Raw genomic sequence first — 14,682 nt, 5'->3', positions numbered from 1 at the left:
CACACCGTCCTCTCCATGTACCAGCACTGGCAGCATGCCCTACACACACCATCCTGTCCAGCACCCAGCACTGGCAGCATGCCCTACACACACAGTCCTCTCCAGCTCCCAGCACTGGCAGCATGCCCTACACACACCGTCCTCTCCAGCTCCCAGCACTGGCAGCATGCCCTACACACACCGTCCTGTCCAGCTCCCAGCACAGAAGCGACAGAGCACGTTACGCAGCTGAACAGGACAGACATGGCCTTCAAGGGAATTCCAAGAAAGGTTCCGCAAAGTAGAATATCCGCAGCAAAGCTCCGATTATTATTATTAGTAATATTATGGCATTATTGGGGTATTCTGCACCGGCAGCAGACGGAATTAGATCACATGATATGACTGGGGTATATAATTCACCACCGCTTGTATCTGGGGTACAGAAGAAACTACTTATTACAAGGTAATGAAATGCCTCTGCTTTCACATACGGAACAATGAATGCAGGATCACGCTCTCTGGCTGATTACATGACCGCTGAAATATATAAAAGTCATCGTTACCAGGATCACCAGCGACTCTGTTACCACCATTGCAGGGTTTCTTGAAAGTAAACTTAAGTTAAAAAAAAAATATTGAAATAAAAATCCTTCCTCTGGCCTCATTGTAGTTGCGATCATTTGCTGTATGTGTCATTTATAGACTCTTCGCTTAAAGAACTATCCTTCCCATCATGCCTTGCTCCAATAAGCCGTCTCTCTGTCCATGTCGAAGACTCCCTGCATGCAGTAACCCCATCTAACAGGGTGGGCTGAGCCAACTGCTCCTTACTGATAGGATCAAATAGATGTCCAGGTGTAAGCGGTCAGAACCACTGACAGCCACATACACTCCAGAGACCCAAAGTCACACGTGGGACGGAATAGAGCTCAAAAGTCACATGGCTGTTGTACATTTTGTGTCTTCAAGCCACAAATATGACCAATACAGATCGTTTATCACGTACTGTATGTTTACCGAAAAGGGTCAACACATCGGCACAAGTTATCCATGAAGATTAAGCGTCTGCTGACCGGTGAAAGCATCATAAAAATACTGAACTGTGCATTACCAAGCAAGAAGCATTTATTAGGTAGTGGCATCCCACGTAACATAGGAATACTAATGGGGGGCATCCACTAGACGATTTTATCCCTGTCCAACCTCTTAACGATTTTCCCTTGAAATATGATCTTCCACTCTGAACGATTTGCAAAAGATCTAACAATAAACGATGTTGTTTTAATCTGTGATTGAGAGCTTTCAGCTATAGTGGGCAGATAGTGGTTCATCGTTTGATCGTTCAGCATGAACGATGTGTAAACGATTTGTAAGCAATCAAGTGAAATTGACCTGCATGTTCAGTCGATGGAGGAGACGATCAAACGACCACCGGGAGCGCGCATCGTACATCGTTAGAAACAATTACTGCACGATTTGCAAACGATGTTCAAACGATTATATCATTATCGTTCAACTTTATCGTCTAGTGGATACCCCCCTTAAGTAACGGTCACCAGAATACATGTAATCCGCACACTAGAAAGCACAGAGGTACTGCACTGGGAGCCTGGGAGGGGTCACTGGTCTCTAGGAAATGGTCAGTCTGGTTTTATGTACAAAACTTCCGTCTCCACTGCAGGCAGACGAGCACCCATGCCGCCTACCATCTCTGACATCCTTACCAGCCTGACATATTTACATGACACGGGAAAACAAATTGCCCAAGCTGCAATCAGATGCATCCGAACACCTGACCAAGGCAGTGCTTCCAAAGCTGTTTATGTGCTAGAGATACTCAGTAACACAAGACTGAATAATACATAGCAGACTCCTGCTAATGACAAGAGGACTCTAGGACAAGCTGTTCTGTTTACACTACTAACTAGAACATCACTCTCTAAACTTAGCTCTTCCTTCTGTGCGGGGCACGTGACTGTATAGAGAACATAGCCTCTCATTGATAAACACTGGAGGAGATCAGCGAGAACAGGCGACAAGCCGTGGAGGAAATTAGCTTGTCATTCTAACATTGTATCATCGAAAAATGTTTATCCAACATTATAACAAAATGCAGATTTGGATGAAACAAGGGTATATCCAATTGGGAGCGAATTTTCCAAAAGTCTCGTTCTGTGCAGGTTTTGACAGTTTCGAAATTTGTGTTATGCATTTGGGTGCAAGATTTTACATTTTTTGGGGGCATGCAATTTTTTTTTTTTTTTTTTTTTTTTTTTAGCACCTTCAGAGCAAGTCCAATTTTCCTAAAATAACTATTTTTAGAAAAAATTGTCGGACTTGATTCTGAACCTGTCAGACACCCCGCTAATGACTAATTAAGCAATTGGAAGCTTTCAATTAGCTTAATTAGTCCATTAATTACAGGTTATTATTGTATGTTAAAACCAATAATGATTTAAAATTACCCCCAAAACAATTTTTGTTGATTTATGCACCCCAAATTTAATTAAAGCAAAAAAAAAAAAAAAAAATGCTATTATATATATATATATATATATATATATATATATATATATATATATATATTTTAAATTGCCCTTAAATTATATCCAAATTGCCTTTTTTTGCTACTTTAACTTTTTTATTTGAAACTAACAGAAAAGTTTTTCTTCTATAATTTTTTTTTCTTTTTATTGACCTGAAATGAACCGAAAATCATCTTTTTTCTATTTATGGTGCATACTCAATTAGATGCAAAAAGTCCTGTACTTTTCACATGCCGGACTTTTTGCCGACATTGCTGGTTTTCCAAGCGAAAAAGTATTGCGCGCGTCTCCACTTATCCCCGTATTCAATTAGAAACCCTGCGAAAATGGCACCGGGCAAAATGCAAACAGGCGAAAAGTGCTGTCAGATTTGGGGAAATCCGCCTGTCACCCCAAAATGATAGTACTTTTTGGGGGGGGAACTAAAGTATTTTTAAAACTTTTGGCACAGATTACCTTTGGGGGACTGTCCCAAGGGTGCAAGGGGGTTATCCTAAGTTTGCACCCCATAATCCCAATTCTGAACTTTTTTCGACACCTATTCATTGGAGAAACTTTTTCGCCGGTTCCATTGCACTGAGTTTCCGCACTGGCGGAATTGAATACGGAGGAAATTTTTCGCATAGTGAAATGACATCACGCGTGAAACTATCACTAAAAACAACTTTTTGCGCTAATTGAATACGGTATTTTAGAAGTTCGAAAATTATGCGGAAAAATTTTGTGTTATATCATTTCTTTTATTTTCTTTAGGGGGAGGGCAGGGTAATTTATTTATTTTTCAGGCGAGTATTTAAAAAAAATAAAAATAAATTTGCGCCTGATTTTTATTTTTTTTCCGTTTAAATTGGATAGGAAGGGCATGGAAAGAACGCTCTCAATTGGACATGCCCCACAGTGTGGAAATCCCATGTTTCGGGACCTCTTTATTAAGCACCCAGAAAAGCGTTACTCTCAGCTGTAATGGCAGGACATGCCGCGCACCACTCAGGGGCTGACTCGGACACGTACCAATTCTGCCTATGTTTGGAGGCAGCTGCATCTGTCTGGCCGCATCAACATTATCCATTCGCATGTGAAAGTAGCCGTCCTCAATATCAACCGGGGCACTGAGAGGGGGAGGGAGCGGTTACTGATTGACAGAGCTTGTTGGAGGGGCCCGAGTCAGCTGATGAGGGGGACATTGTATGTTCACTCTTTATTTTTGGAGGGGGCGTGGTCACACCTCATTTGGCCACACCCACCTCCGCTCAATAACCCCGAATATTAGCGGTCAGCCATTTGCACCAACTCCATTCTTTATGTAAGCGACATCCGATGTCACCTGGATCTCTGCGACCACTCACCGCTGAATAACCCGCACACACTAATCTTGCGTGCGAATGGCCCAATGATACCCAGTTACTCCTATTTGGCTATAAATGGTGGCGATACGGTTCTGTTGTGTGTGACTAAATAGGCTGCAGATCTGCAGGAAAGCGTATGTACACCGCGGTCAGACGCGCTGTGAGGAAAATAGCAGATACAGCCGAGCAAATCTGATAAAGCCCTCGGCGTTTAATATGGCCGTCTCAATGCATATACATACAACCTAAACTTACCAGTGAGAGGACATATCAGTAGTCACTTCCTGTTTTGAAAATAAATAAATGAACGAAGAAAACCAAAGTAATAATTAAATATTAAACAGCTGGGCAAGAATAAGAATAGATCAAATACATTTTCTTACTATCCCTTCACTTAAAATACAAGCAGGTCTCTGTTTGGAGCAAAAAATCAAACCCCTTGAAACGTTAGAGCATGACCCTGTCCTGTCCATGCACTGCCCAGGCTGACTCCTGCATTATCTGGCAATCTGTATATTGCATATTGCTGTCTTACTATACAGTATGTTAAGATGATCCATCCACTAGACGATTAAGTTGAGAGATTGAACGATAACGATCATTCAATCGTTTGCAAAAATGTCTAAAACCACCAGTGATGCGCGTGCCCGCTGCTCGCTTAGACATCTATTATCGTGCAAACATGCTGGTCATGTTTGCAGATGATTGATGAGCCTGCACCGAACGACTGCTCGTCACATCACAGACTGACAAATGCACGATTACAATGTCGTAATCGTGCCGCCGTTTTCATGTCCGCCTTTAAAGTAACATGAACTGAGACAGCAGGGCACCACAATGGCAGAGGTCTGCCCTCCGGTTCTAGAACGGACTGAAGAATTACCATTATAAAGGCAGCATGGCTTGCACGGTGTATATATAGTGAACATTATGAAGATAACTATTCCGCAGAGAGTATATCTTTATTTTATCCGGCAAATGTTTCTCTGGCTTCCTGCGCAAGTAGATTTATTGCAATTCGAAGAACCGTAACACCTAACATTCAGGGAGATAGCATAGGAGCAGTCAGACACAGATGCACGTATATAAATTCCCATACCACAGCAGGCTGTACACATCTAGGTGATCATTACTGGGCAGAAAGTGGCAGCCAGCGGGCCCTGGGCCTGTGTGCCCCTTCCGGCCACATTAATGTACAGTACCAGAAGTGACTGGCATCTCCTCCAATACAGCCACATGCGTGCATGGCTAAACTGAACGATAATCACGTCATCCAACGCTTAGTTGGCCCCAAGCATGTGACTATTGGTGCATACACACGGTCAGAATTGCTAGATCAACGATGAACTATTTCTGACAGTATTTAAATTAATGATATCATCCAAATCTGACAGCAAACACAGTCGATTTCAGATATCGTTATCTGACATACAGGTACGCACATCGCTCTTCGATGCATGCGAAACGTCACCAATATAACGATTTTTACAATAGTTATCGTTCATATTTTCAAAAACTCTGACCGTGTGTACCCACCATAACCCTTTATATGACGCTACAAACGTGTACTGAGTATTAGACTCCACCTGGCTACAATTTATAGCAGACATTGTGGGGCAGGGTCTTTGCTGTAGACTAGAAGGACATTATGGTGATAAGATTACAGGGAACACAATGGCTCTGTGACCTTACCAGGAAATAAACCCACAGTCCTGCACTGCACAGATCACATTTCCCACATTCAAGTTAGTTCTTTATTTTATTCCTTGGCCTGACCTACATCTGCTTTCTGCACTCGCAAAGACAGCGGCGTCCTTTTGGCGGTTTTGACCTTCATTAATGCAGTATTTGTTTTAGAGCATAAATAAGTTATTGAAGAGCATTTAATATTGTACAACACAAAAGAACTAAGTGATATATTTACAGATAACAAATAATCAGGAACACTAAACTTATTCCATTACAGTGCTAATCTAGTCACACAGGCGTATGCACGTATAATACTCCAACCTCATCCAAGCCGGCAGCCAGCGCAAACCACGTACCTGACGCTCCTATGGGTGAGGTAGCTGGGGTTATACCCTGAACATTTAGGCCAAGCTGGTGGGACACAGCGGGGGCAGAAGGAGCTGATGGTGGTCCAGGAGGGTTTTCACGTTGAGGAGAAGTAAGCGGAGTTGTGGGCTGTGACGATAGTCCGCCGGCGAGCCGAGCCAGGCGCCTGCGTCTAATCTGTAAAAGGAAAACAAACACTTTCAGCAAATGTACAGAGAAGCAGGTTACACTAGTCACACACGGTGCAGTAGTGCATCAGAAATCATACAGAGAAGCAGGTTACACTAGCCACACACGGTGCAGTAGTGCAGCAGAAATCAGAGAAGCGGGTTACACTAGTCACACACGGTGCAGTAGTGCAGCAGAAATCAGAGAAGCGGGTTACACTAGTCACACACGGTGCAGTAGTGCAGCAGATATCATACAGAGAAGCAGGTTACGCTAGCCACACACGGTGCAGTAGTGCATCAGAAATCATACAGAGAAGCAGGTTACACTAGCCACACACGGTGCAGTAGTGCAGCAGAAATCAGAGAAGCGGGTTACACTAGTCACACACGGTGCAGTAGTGCAGCAGAAATCAGAGAAGCGGGTTACACTAGTCACACACGGTGCAGTAGTGCAGCAGATATCATACAGAGAAGCAGGTTACACTAGTCACACACGGTGCAGTAGTGCAGCAGAAATCATACAGAGAAGCAGGTTACACTAGCCACACACGGTGCAGTAGTGCAGCAGAAATCATACAGAGAAGCAGGTTACACTAGCCACACACGGTGCAGTAGTGCAGCAGAAATCATACAGAGAAGCAGGTTACACTAGTCACACACGGTGCAGTAGTGCAGCAGAAATCATACAGAGAAGGAGGTTACGCTAGCCACACACGGTGCAGTAGTGCAGCAGAAATCAGAGAAGCGGGTTACACTAGTCACACACGGTGCAGTAGTGCAGATATCATACAGAGAAGCAGGTTACACTAGCCACACACGGTGCAGTAGTGCAGCAGAAATCATACAGAGAAGCAGGTTACACTAGCCACACACGGTGCAGTAGTGCAGCAGAAATCATACAGAGAAGCAGGTTACACTAGCCACACACGGTGCAGTAGTGCAGCAGAAATCATACAGAGAAGCAGGTTACGCTAGCCACACACGGTGCAGTAGTGCAGCAGAAATCATACAGAGAAGCAGGTTACACTAGCCACACACGGTGCAGTAGTGCAGCAGAAATCATACAGAGAAGCAGGTTACACTAGCCACACACGGTGCAGTAGTGCAGCAGAAATCATACAGAGAAGCAGGTTACACTAGCCACACACGGTGCAGTAGTGCAGCAGAAATCATACAGAGAAGCAGGTTACACTAGCCACACACGGTGCAGTAGTGCAGCAGAAATCATACAGAGAAGCAGGTTACGCTAGCCACACACGGTGCAGTAGTGCAGCAGAAATCATACAGAGAAGCAGGTTACACTAGCCACACACGGTGCAGTAGTGCAGCAGAAATCATACAGAGAAGCAGGTTACGCTAGCCACACACGGTGCAGTAGTGCAGCAGAAATCATACAGAGAAGCAGGTTACACTAGCCACACACGGTGCAGTAGTGCAGCAGAAATCATACAGAGAAGCAGGTTACACTAGCCACACACGGTGCAGTAGTGCAGCAGAAATCATACAGAGAAGCAGGTTACGCTAGCCACACACGGTGCAGTAGTGCAGCAGAAATCATACAGAGAAGCAGGTTACACTAGCCACACACACGGTGCAGTAGTGCAGCAGAAATCATACAGAGAAGCAGGTTACACTAGCCACACACGGTGCAGTAGTGCAGCAGAAATCATACAGAGAAGCAGGTTACGCTAGCCACACACGGTGCAGTAGTGCAGCAGAAATCATACAGAGAAGCAGGTTACACTAGTCACACACGGTGCAGTAGTGCAGCAGAAATCATACAGAGAAGCAGGTTACACTAGTCACACACGGTGCAGTAATGCAGCAGAAATCATACAGAGAAGCAGGTTACGCTAGCCACACACGGTGCAGTAGTGCAGCAGAAATCATACAGAGAAGCAGGTTACGCTAGCCACACACGGTGCAGTAGTGCAGCAGAAATCATACAGAGAAGCAGGTTACGCTAGCCACACACGGTGCAGTAGTGCAGCAGAAATCATACAGAGAAGCAGGTTACACTAGTCACACACGGTGCAGTAATGCAGCAGAAATCATACAGAGAAGCAGGTTACGCTAGCCACACACGGTGCAGTAGTGCAGCAGAAATCATACAGAGAAGCAGGTTACACTAGCCACACACGGTGCAGTAGTGCAGCAGAAATCATACAGAGAAGCAGGTTACACTAGCCACACACGGTGCAGTAGTGCAGCAGAAATCATACAGAGAAGCAGGTTACACTAGCCACACACGGTGCAGTAGTGCAGCAGAAATCATACAGAGAAGCAGGTTACACTAGCCACACACGGTGCAGTAGTGCAGCAGAAATCATACAGAGAAGCAGGTTACGCTAGCCACACACGGTGCAGTAGTGCAGCAGAAATCATACAGAGAAGCAGGTTACACTAGCCACACACGGTGCAGTAGTGCAGCAGAAATCATACAGAGAAGCAGGTTACACTAGCCACACACGGTGCAGTAGTGCAGCAGAAATCATACAGAGAAGCAGGTTACGCTAGCCACACACGGTGCAGTAGTGCAGCAGAAATCATACAGAGAAGCAGGTTACACTAGCCACACACGGTGCAGTAGTGCAGCAGAAATCATACAGAGAAGCAGGTTACGCTAGCCACACACGGTGCAGTAGTGCAGCAGAAATCATACAGAGAAGCAGGTTACACTAGCCACACACGGTGCAGTAGTGCAGCAGAAATCATACAGAGAAGCAGGTTACACTAGCCACACACGGTGCAGTAGTGCAGCAGAAATCATACAGAGAAGCAGGTTACGCTAGCCACACACGGTGCAGTAGTGCAGCAGAAATCATACAGAGAAGCAGGTTACACTAGCCACACACGGTGCAGTAGTGCAGCAGAAATCATACAGAGAAGCAGGTTACACTAGCCACACACGGTGCAGTAGTGCAGCAGAAATCATACAGAGAAGCAGGTTACGCTAGCCACACACGGTGCAGTAGTGCAGCAGAAATCATACAGAGAAGCAGGTTACACTAGTCACACACGGTGCAGTAGTGCAGCAGAAATCATACAGAGAAGCAGGTTACACTAGTCACACACGGTGCAGTAATGCAGCAGAAATCATACAGAGAAGCAGGTTACGCTAGCCACACACGGTGCAGTAGTGCAGCAGAAATCATACAGAGAAGCAGGTTACGCTAGCCACACACGGTGCAGTAGTGCAGCAGAAATCATACAGAGAAGCAGGTTACGCTAGCCACACACGGTGCAGTAGTGCAGCAGAAATCATACAGAGAAGCAGGTTACACTAGTCACACACGGTGCAGTAATGCAGCAGAAATCATACAGAGAAGCAGGTTACGCTAGCCACACACGGTGCAGTAGTGCAGCAGAAATCATACAGAGAAGCAGGTTACACTAGCCACACACGGTGCAGTAATGCAGCAGAAATCATACAGAGAAGCAGGTTACACTAGTCACACACGGTGCAGTAGTGCAGCAGAAATCATACAGAGAAGCAGGTTACACTAGTCACACACGGTGCAGTAGTGCAGCAGAAATCATACAGAGAAGCAGGTTACACTAGTCACACACACGGTGCAGTAGTGCAGCAGAAATCATACAGAGAAGGAGGTTACACTAGCCACACACGGTGCAGTAGTGCAGCAGAAATCATACAGAGAAGCAGGTTACACTAGCCACACACGGTGCAGTAGTGCAGCAGAAATCATACAGAGAAGCAGGTTACACTAGCCACACACACTGCAGTAGTGCAGCAGAAATCATACAGAGAAGCAGATTACACTAGCCACACACGGTGCAGTAGTGCAGCAGAAATCATACAGAGAAGCAGGTTACACTAGCCACACACGGTGCAGTAGAAATCAGAGAAGCAGGTTACACTAGCCACACACGGTGCAGTAGTGCAGCAGAAATCATACAGAGAAGCAGGTTACACTAGCCACACACGGTGCAGTAGTGCAGCAGAAATCATACAGAGAAGCAGGTTACACTAGCCACACACACGGTGCAGTAGTGCAGCAGAAATCATACAGAGAAGCAGGTTACACTAGTCACACACGGTGCAGTAGTGCAGCAGAAATCATACAGAGAAGCAGGTTACACTAGTCACACACGGTGCAGTAGTGCAGCAGAAATCATACAGAGAAGGAGGTTACGCTAGCCACACGGTGCAGTAGTGCAGCAGAAATCAGAGAAGCGGGTTACACTAGTCACACACGGTGCAGTAGTGCAGATATCATACAGAGAAGCAGGTTACACTAGCCACACACGGTGCAGTAGTGCAGCAGAAATCATACAGAGAAGCCGGTTACACTAGCCACACACACGGTGCAGTAGTGCAGCAGAAATCATACAGAGAAGCAGGTTACACTAGCCGCACACGGTGCAGTAGTGCAGCAGAAATCATACAGAGAAGCAGGTTACACTAGCCACACACGGTGCAGTAGTGCAGCAGAAATCATACAGAGAAGCAGGTTACACTAGCCACACATGGTGCAGTAGTGCAGCAGAAATCAGAGAAGCAGGTTACACTAGTCACACACGGTGCAGTAGTGCAGATATCATACAGAGAAGCAGGTTACACTAGCCACACACGGTGCAGTAGTGCAGCAGAAATCATACAGAGAAGCCGGTTACACTAGCCACACACACGGTGCAGTAGTGCAGCAGAAATCATACAGAGAAGCCGGTTACACTAGCCACACACACGGTGCAGTAGTGCAGCAGAAATCATACAGAGAAGCAGGTTACACTAGCCACACACGGTGCAGTAGTAGTGCAGCAGAAATCATACAGAGAAGCAGGTTACACTAGTCACACACGGTGCAGTAGTGCAGCAGAAATCATACAGAGAAGCAGGTTACACTAGCCACACACACTGCAGTAGTGCAGCAGAAATCATACAGAGAAGCAGGTTACACTAGCCACACACACTGCAGTAGTGCAGCAGAAATCATACAGAGAAGCAGGTTACACTAGCCACACACGGTGCAGTAGTGCAGCAGAAATCATACAATGAAGCAGGTTACACTAGCCACACATGGTGCAGTAGTGCAGCAGAAATCATACAGAGAAGCAGGTTACACTAGCCACACACGGTGCAGTAATGCAGCAGAAATCATACAGAGAAGCAAGTTACACTAGCCACACATGGAGCAGTAATGCAGCAGAAATCATACAGAGAAGCAGGTTACACTAGCCACACACACACATGGTGCAGTAGTGCAGCAGAAATCATACAGAGAAGCAGGTTACACTAGCCACACACGGTGCAGTAGTGCAGCAGAAATCATACAGAGAAGCAGGTTACACTAGTCACACACGGTGCAGTAATGCAGCAGAAATCATACAGAGAAGCAAGTTACACTAGCCACACATGGAGCAGTAATGCAGCAGAAATCATACAGAGAAGCAGGTTACACTAGCCACACACACACATGGTGCAGTAGTGCAGCAGAAATCATACAGAGAAGCAGGTTACACTAGCCACACACGGTGCAGTAGTGCAGCAGAAATCATACAGAGAAGCAGGTTACACTAGCCACACACACACACATGGTGCAGTAATGCAGCAGAAATCATACAGAGAAGCAGGTTACACTAGCCACACACGGTGCAGTAGTGCAGCAGAAATCATACAGAGAAGCAGGTTACACTAGCCACACATGGTGCAGTAGTGCATCAGAAATCATACAGAGAAGCAGGTTACACTAGCCACACACGGTGCAGTAGTGCAGCAGAAGTCATACAGAGAAGCAGGTTACACTAGTCACACACGGTGCAGTAGTGCAGCAGAAATCATACAGAGAAGCAGGTTACACTAGCCACACATGGTGCAGTAGTGCAGCAGAAATCATACAGAGAAGCAGGTTACACTAGCCACACATGGTGCAGTAGTGCAGCAGAAGTCATACAGAGAAGCAGGTTACACTAGTCACACACGGTGCAGTAGTGCAGCAGAAATCATATAGAGAAGCAGGTTACACTAGCCACACACGGTGCAGTAATGCAGCAGAAATCATACAGAGAAGCAGGTTACACTAGCCACACACACTGCAGTAGTGCAGCAGAAATCATACAGAGAAGCAGGTTACACTAGCCACACACGGTGCAGTAGTGCAGCAGAAATCATACAGAGAAGCAGGTTACACTAGCCACACACGGTGCAGTAGTGCAGCAGAAATCATACAGAGAAGCAGGTTACACTAGCCACACACGGTGCAGTAATGCAGCAGAAATCATACAGAGAAGCAGGTTACACTAGCCACACACGGTGCAGTAATGCAGCAGAAATCATACAGAGAAGCAGGTTACACTAGCCACACACGGTGCAGTAGTGCAGCAGAAATCATACAGAGAAGCAGGTTACACTAGCCACACACGGTGCAGTAGTGCAGCAGAAATCATACAGAGAAGCAGGTTACACTAGCCACACACTGCAGCAGAAATCGATTATCTGGCTGAATATTGCAGCGTGCGCCGCCTAGATAGGAACCCGATGATAACTATCAGGTCATAGGCATAATGGTGGGAATGGAAGATCGCCACAATCAATCTTTATGTCCACCGATATCTTCATAATACAAAAAAACTCCCCAGTTACAGTGCATCCGGAAAGAATTCACAGCGCTTCACTTTTTCCAGATTTTGTTATGTTACAGTTTAATTCCAAACGGAATAAATAAATTTTTGTCCTCAAAATTCTACACACAATGACAACGTGTAAAAATATAAGGTCCCACACTTGACAGTGCATGTCAGAGCACAAACCAAGCATGAAGTCCAAGGAATTGTCTGTAGACCTCCGAGACAGGATTGTCTCGAGGCAGAAATCTGGGAAAGGGTACAGAAAAATATCTGCTGCTTTGAAGGTCCCAATGAGCACAGTGGCCTCCATCATCCGTAAATGGAATAAGTTCGGAACCACCAGGACTCTTCCTAGAGTTGGCCGGACGTCTAAACTGAGCGATCATGGGAGAAGGGCCCTAGTCAGGGAGGAGACCAAGAGCCCGATGGTCACTCTGTCAGAGCTACAGCATTCCCCTGTGGAGAGAGGACAACCATCTCTGCAGCAATCCACCAATCAGGCCTGTATGGTAGAGTGGCCACTCCTTAGTAAAAAGCACATCGTAGCCCGCCTGGAGTTTGCCAAAATGCACCTGAAGGACTCTCAGACCATGAGAAACAGAATTCTCTGGTCTGATGAGACAAAGATTGAACTCTTTGGCGTGAATGCCAGGCGTTATGTTTGGAGGAAACCAGGCACCGCTCATCACCAGGCCAATACCATCCCTACAGTGAAGCATGGTGGTGGCAGCACCATGCTGTGGGGATGTTTTTCAGCGGCAGGAACTGGGAGACTTGTCAGGATAGAGGGAAAGATGAATGCAGCAATGTACAGAGACATCCTGGATGAAAACCTGCTCCAGAGCGCTCTTGACCTCACACTGGGGCGACTGTTTATCATTCAGCAGGACAACGACCCCAAGCACAGAGCCAAGATATCAAAGGAGTGGCTTCAGGACAACTCTGTGAATGTCCTTGGGTGGCCCAGCCAGAGCCTAGACTTGAATCCAATTGAACATCTCTGGAGAGATGGAGCTTGAGAGGTGCTGCAAAGAGGAATGGGCGAAACTGCCCAAAAGATAGGTGTGCCAAGCTTGTGGCATCATAATCAAAAAGACTTGAGGCTGTAATTGCTGCCAAAGGTGCATCAACAAAGTATTGAGCAAAGGCTGTGACTACTTATGTACATGTGATTTTTTAGTTTTAATTAAATTTGCAAAAATCGGCAAAAAAACTTTTTACACGCTGTCATTATGGGGTATTGTGTGTATAATTTTGAGGTCAAAAAATAAATTTATTCCAATTTGGAATAAGGCTGTAACATAACAAAATGTGAAAAAAGTGACGCGCTGTGAATACTTTCCGGACGTACTGTATGCTGAAAATAATCTTTTCAGAGGGAATGCCTCCCTACATGCATCTGCACCACCTCACCCAATGCAACACTGCCATAGGTGTGTGCTAGACCCCCTGCGCCCATTGCAGGCCTATCATAGATGACGGGTTAGAGGTTATCAGACTATAAAATTGACAAACCAGATCATGGATGACAATGTACATGGTCAGTCGGTCCTTCTCCTAATCCAGCATTCTCACAGCGTGAGGGGAAATTTATTTGCATGCCGGTGTAAAAGGGCTCGAGGTATAGGGTACGATCCACTTCAGGGGGCATTCTAATTTTACTTAATGCTCGTTTTCTCAGTCAGACACGGCCTTATTTTCTCTTTCATCCACTAGGGGACACTGGAGGTTTCTTACACTGGGGTATAGAGGCGTGGATAACTGGAGCTGGCACTTTAAATAATTTAGAAGTGTGAAGCTCCTCCCCCTCTATTCCCCATCAGCCCTCAGTTTAGAAAATGTGCCTCATGGAGCTGGTCACAGTTTGCTGTGCTCCAGCAATACATTGGATTTTATTTAGGTTTATTTTTTTTTCTACATCTTTTACACTATATTAGGTACCCTTCGCCACCTCTCTAAAGGTGGGGTCCGGGTACCTGGCGCCCTGTTTATTATAAA

At 45.7% G+C, this 14,682-nt stretch overlaps 1 protein-coding gene across 2 annotated transcripts in view; it reads right to left on the bottom strand.

Moving 5' to 3' along the window:
* Window positions 1–14,682, bottom strand: part of UBE4B (ubiquitination factor E4B) — a 91,571-nt gene that overhangs the window by 54,078 nt on the left and 22,811 nt on the right. For both annotated transcript variants that reach the window (XM_088482415.1, XM_088482416.1), the window contains exon 2: window positions 5,920–6,106. In XM_088482415.1, the coding sequence (XP_088338541.1) occupies window positions 5,920–6,106 (187 nt within the window). The remainder of the gene's footprint in view (window positions 1–5,919; window positions 6,107–14,682) is intronic.

Source organism: Taudactylus pleione, unplaced genomic scaffold (genome assembly GCF_031769625.1).
Source record: "Taudactylus pleione unplaced genomic scaffold, aTauple2 ptg000287l, whole genome shotgun sequence".
NCBI classification, from domain to species: Eukaryota; Metazoa; Chordata; class Amphibia; order Anura; family Myobatrachidae; genus Taudactylus; species Taudactylus pleione.
This window is presented reverse-complemented; position numbering and strand designations above follow the sequence as displayed.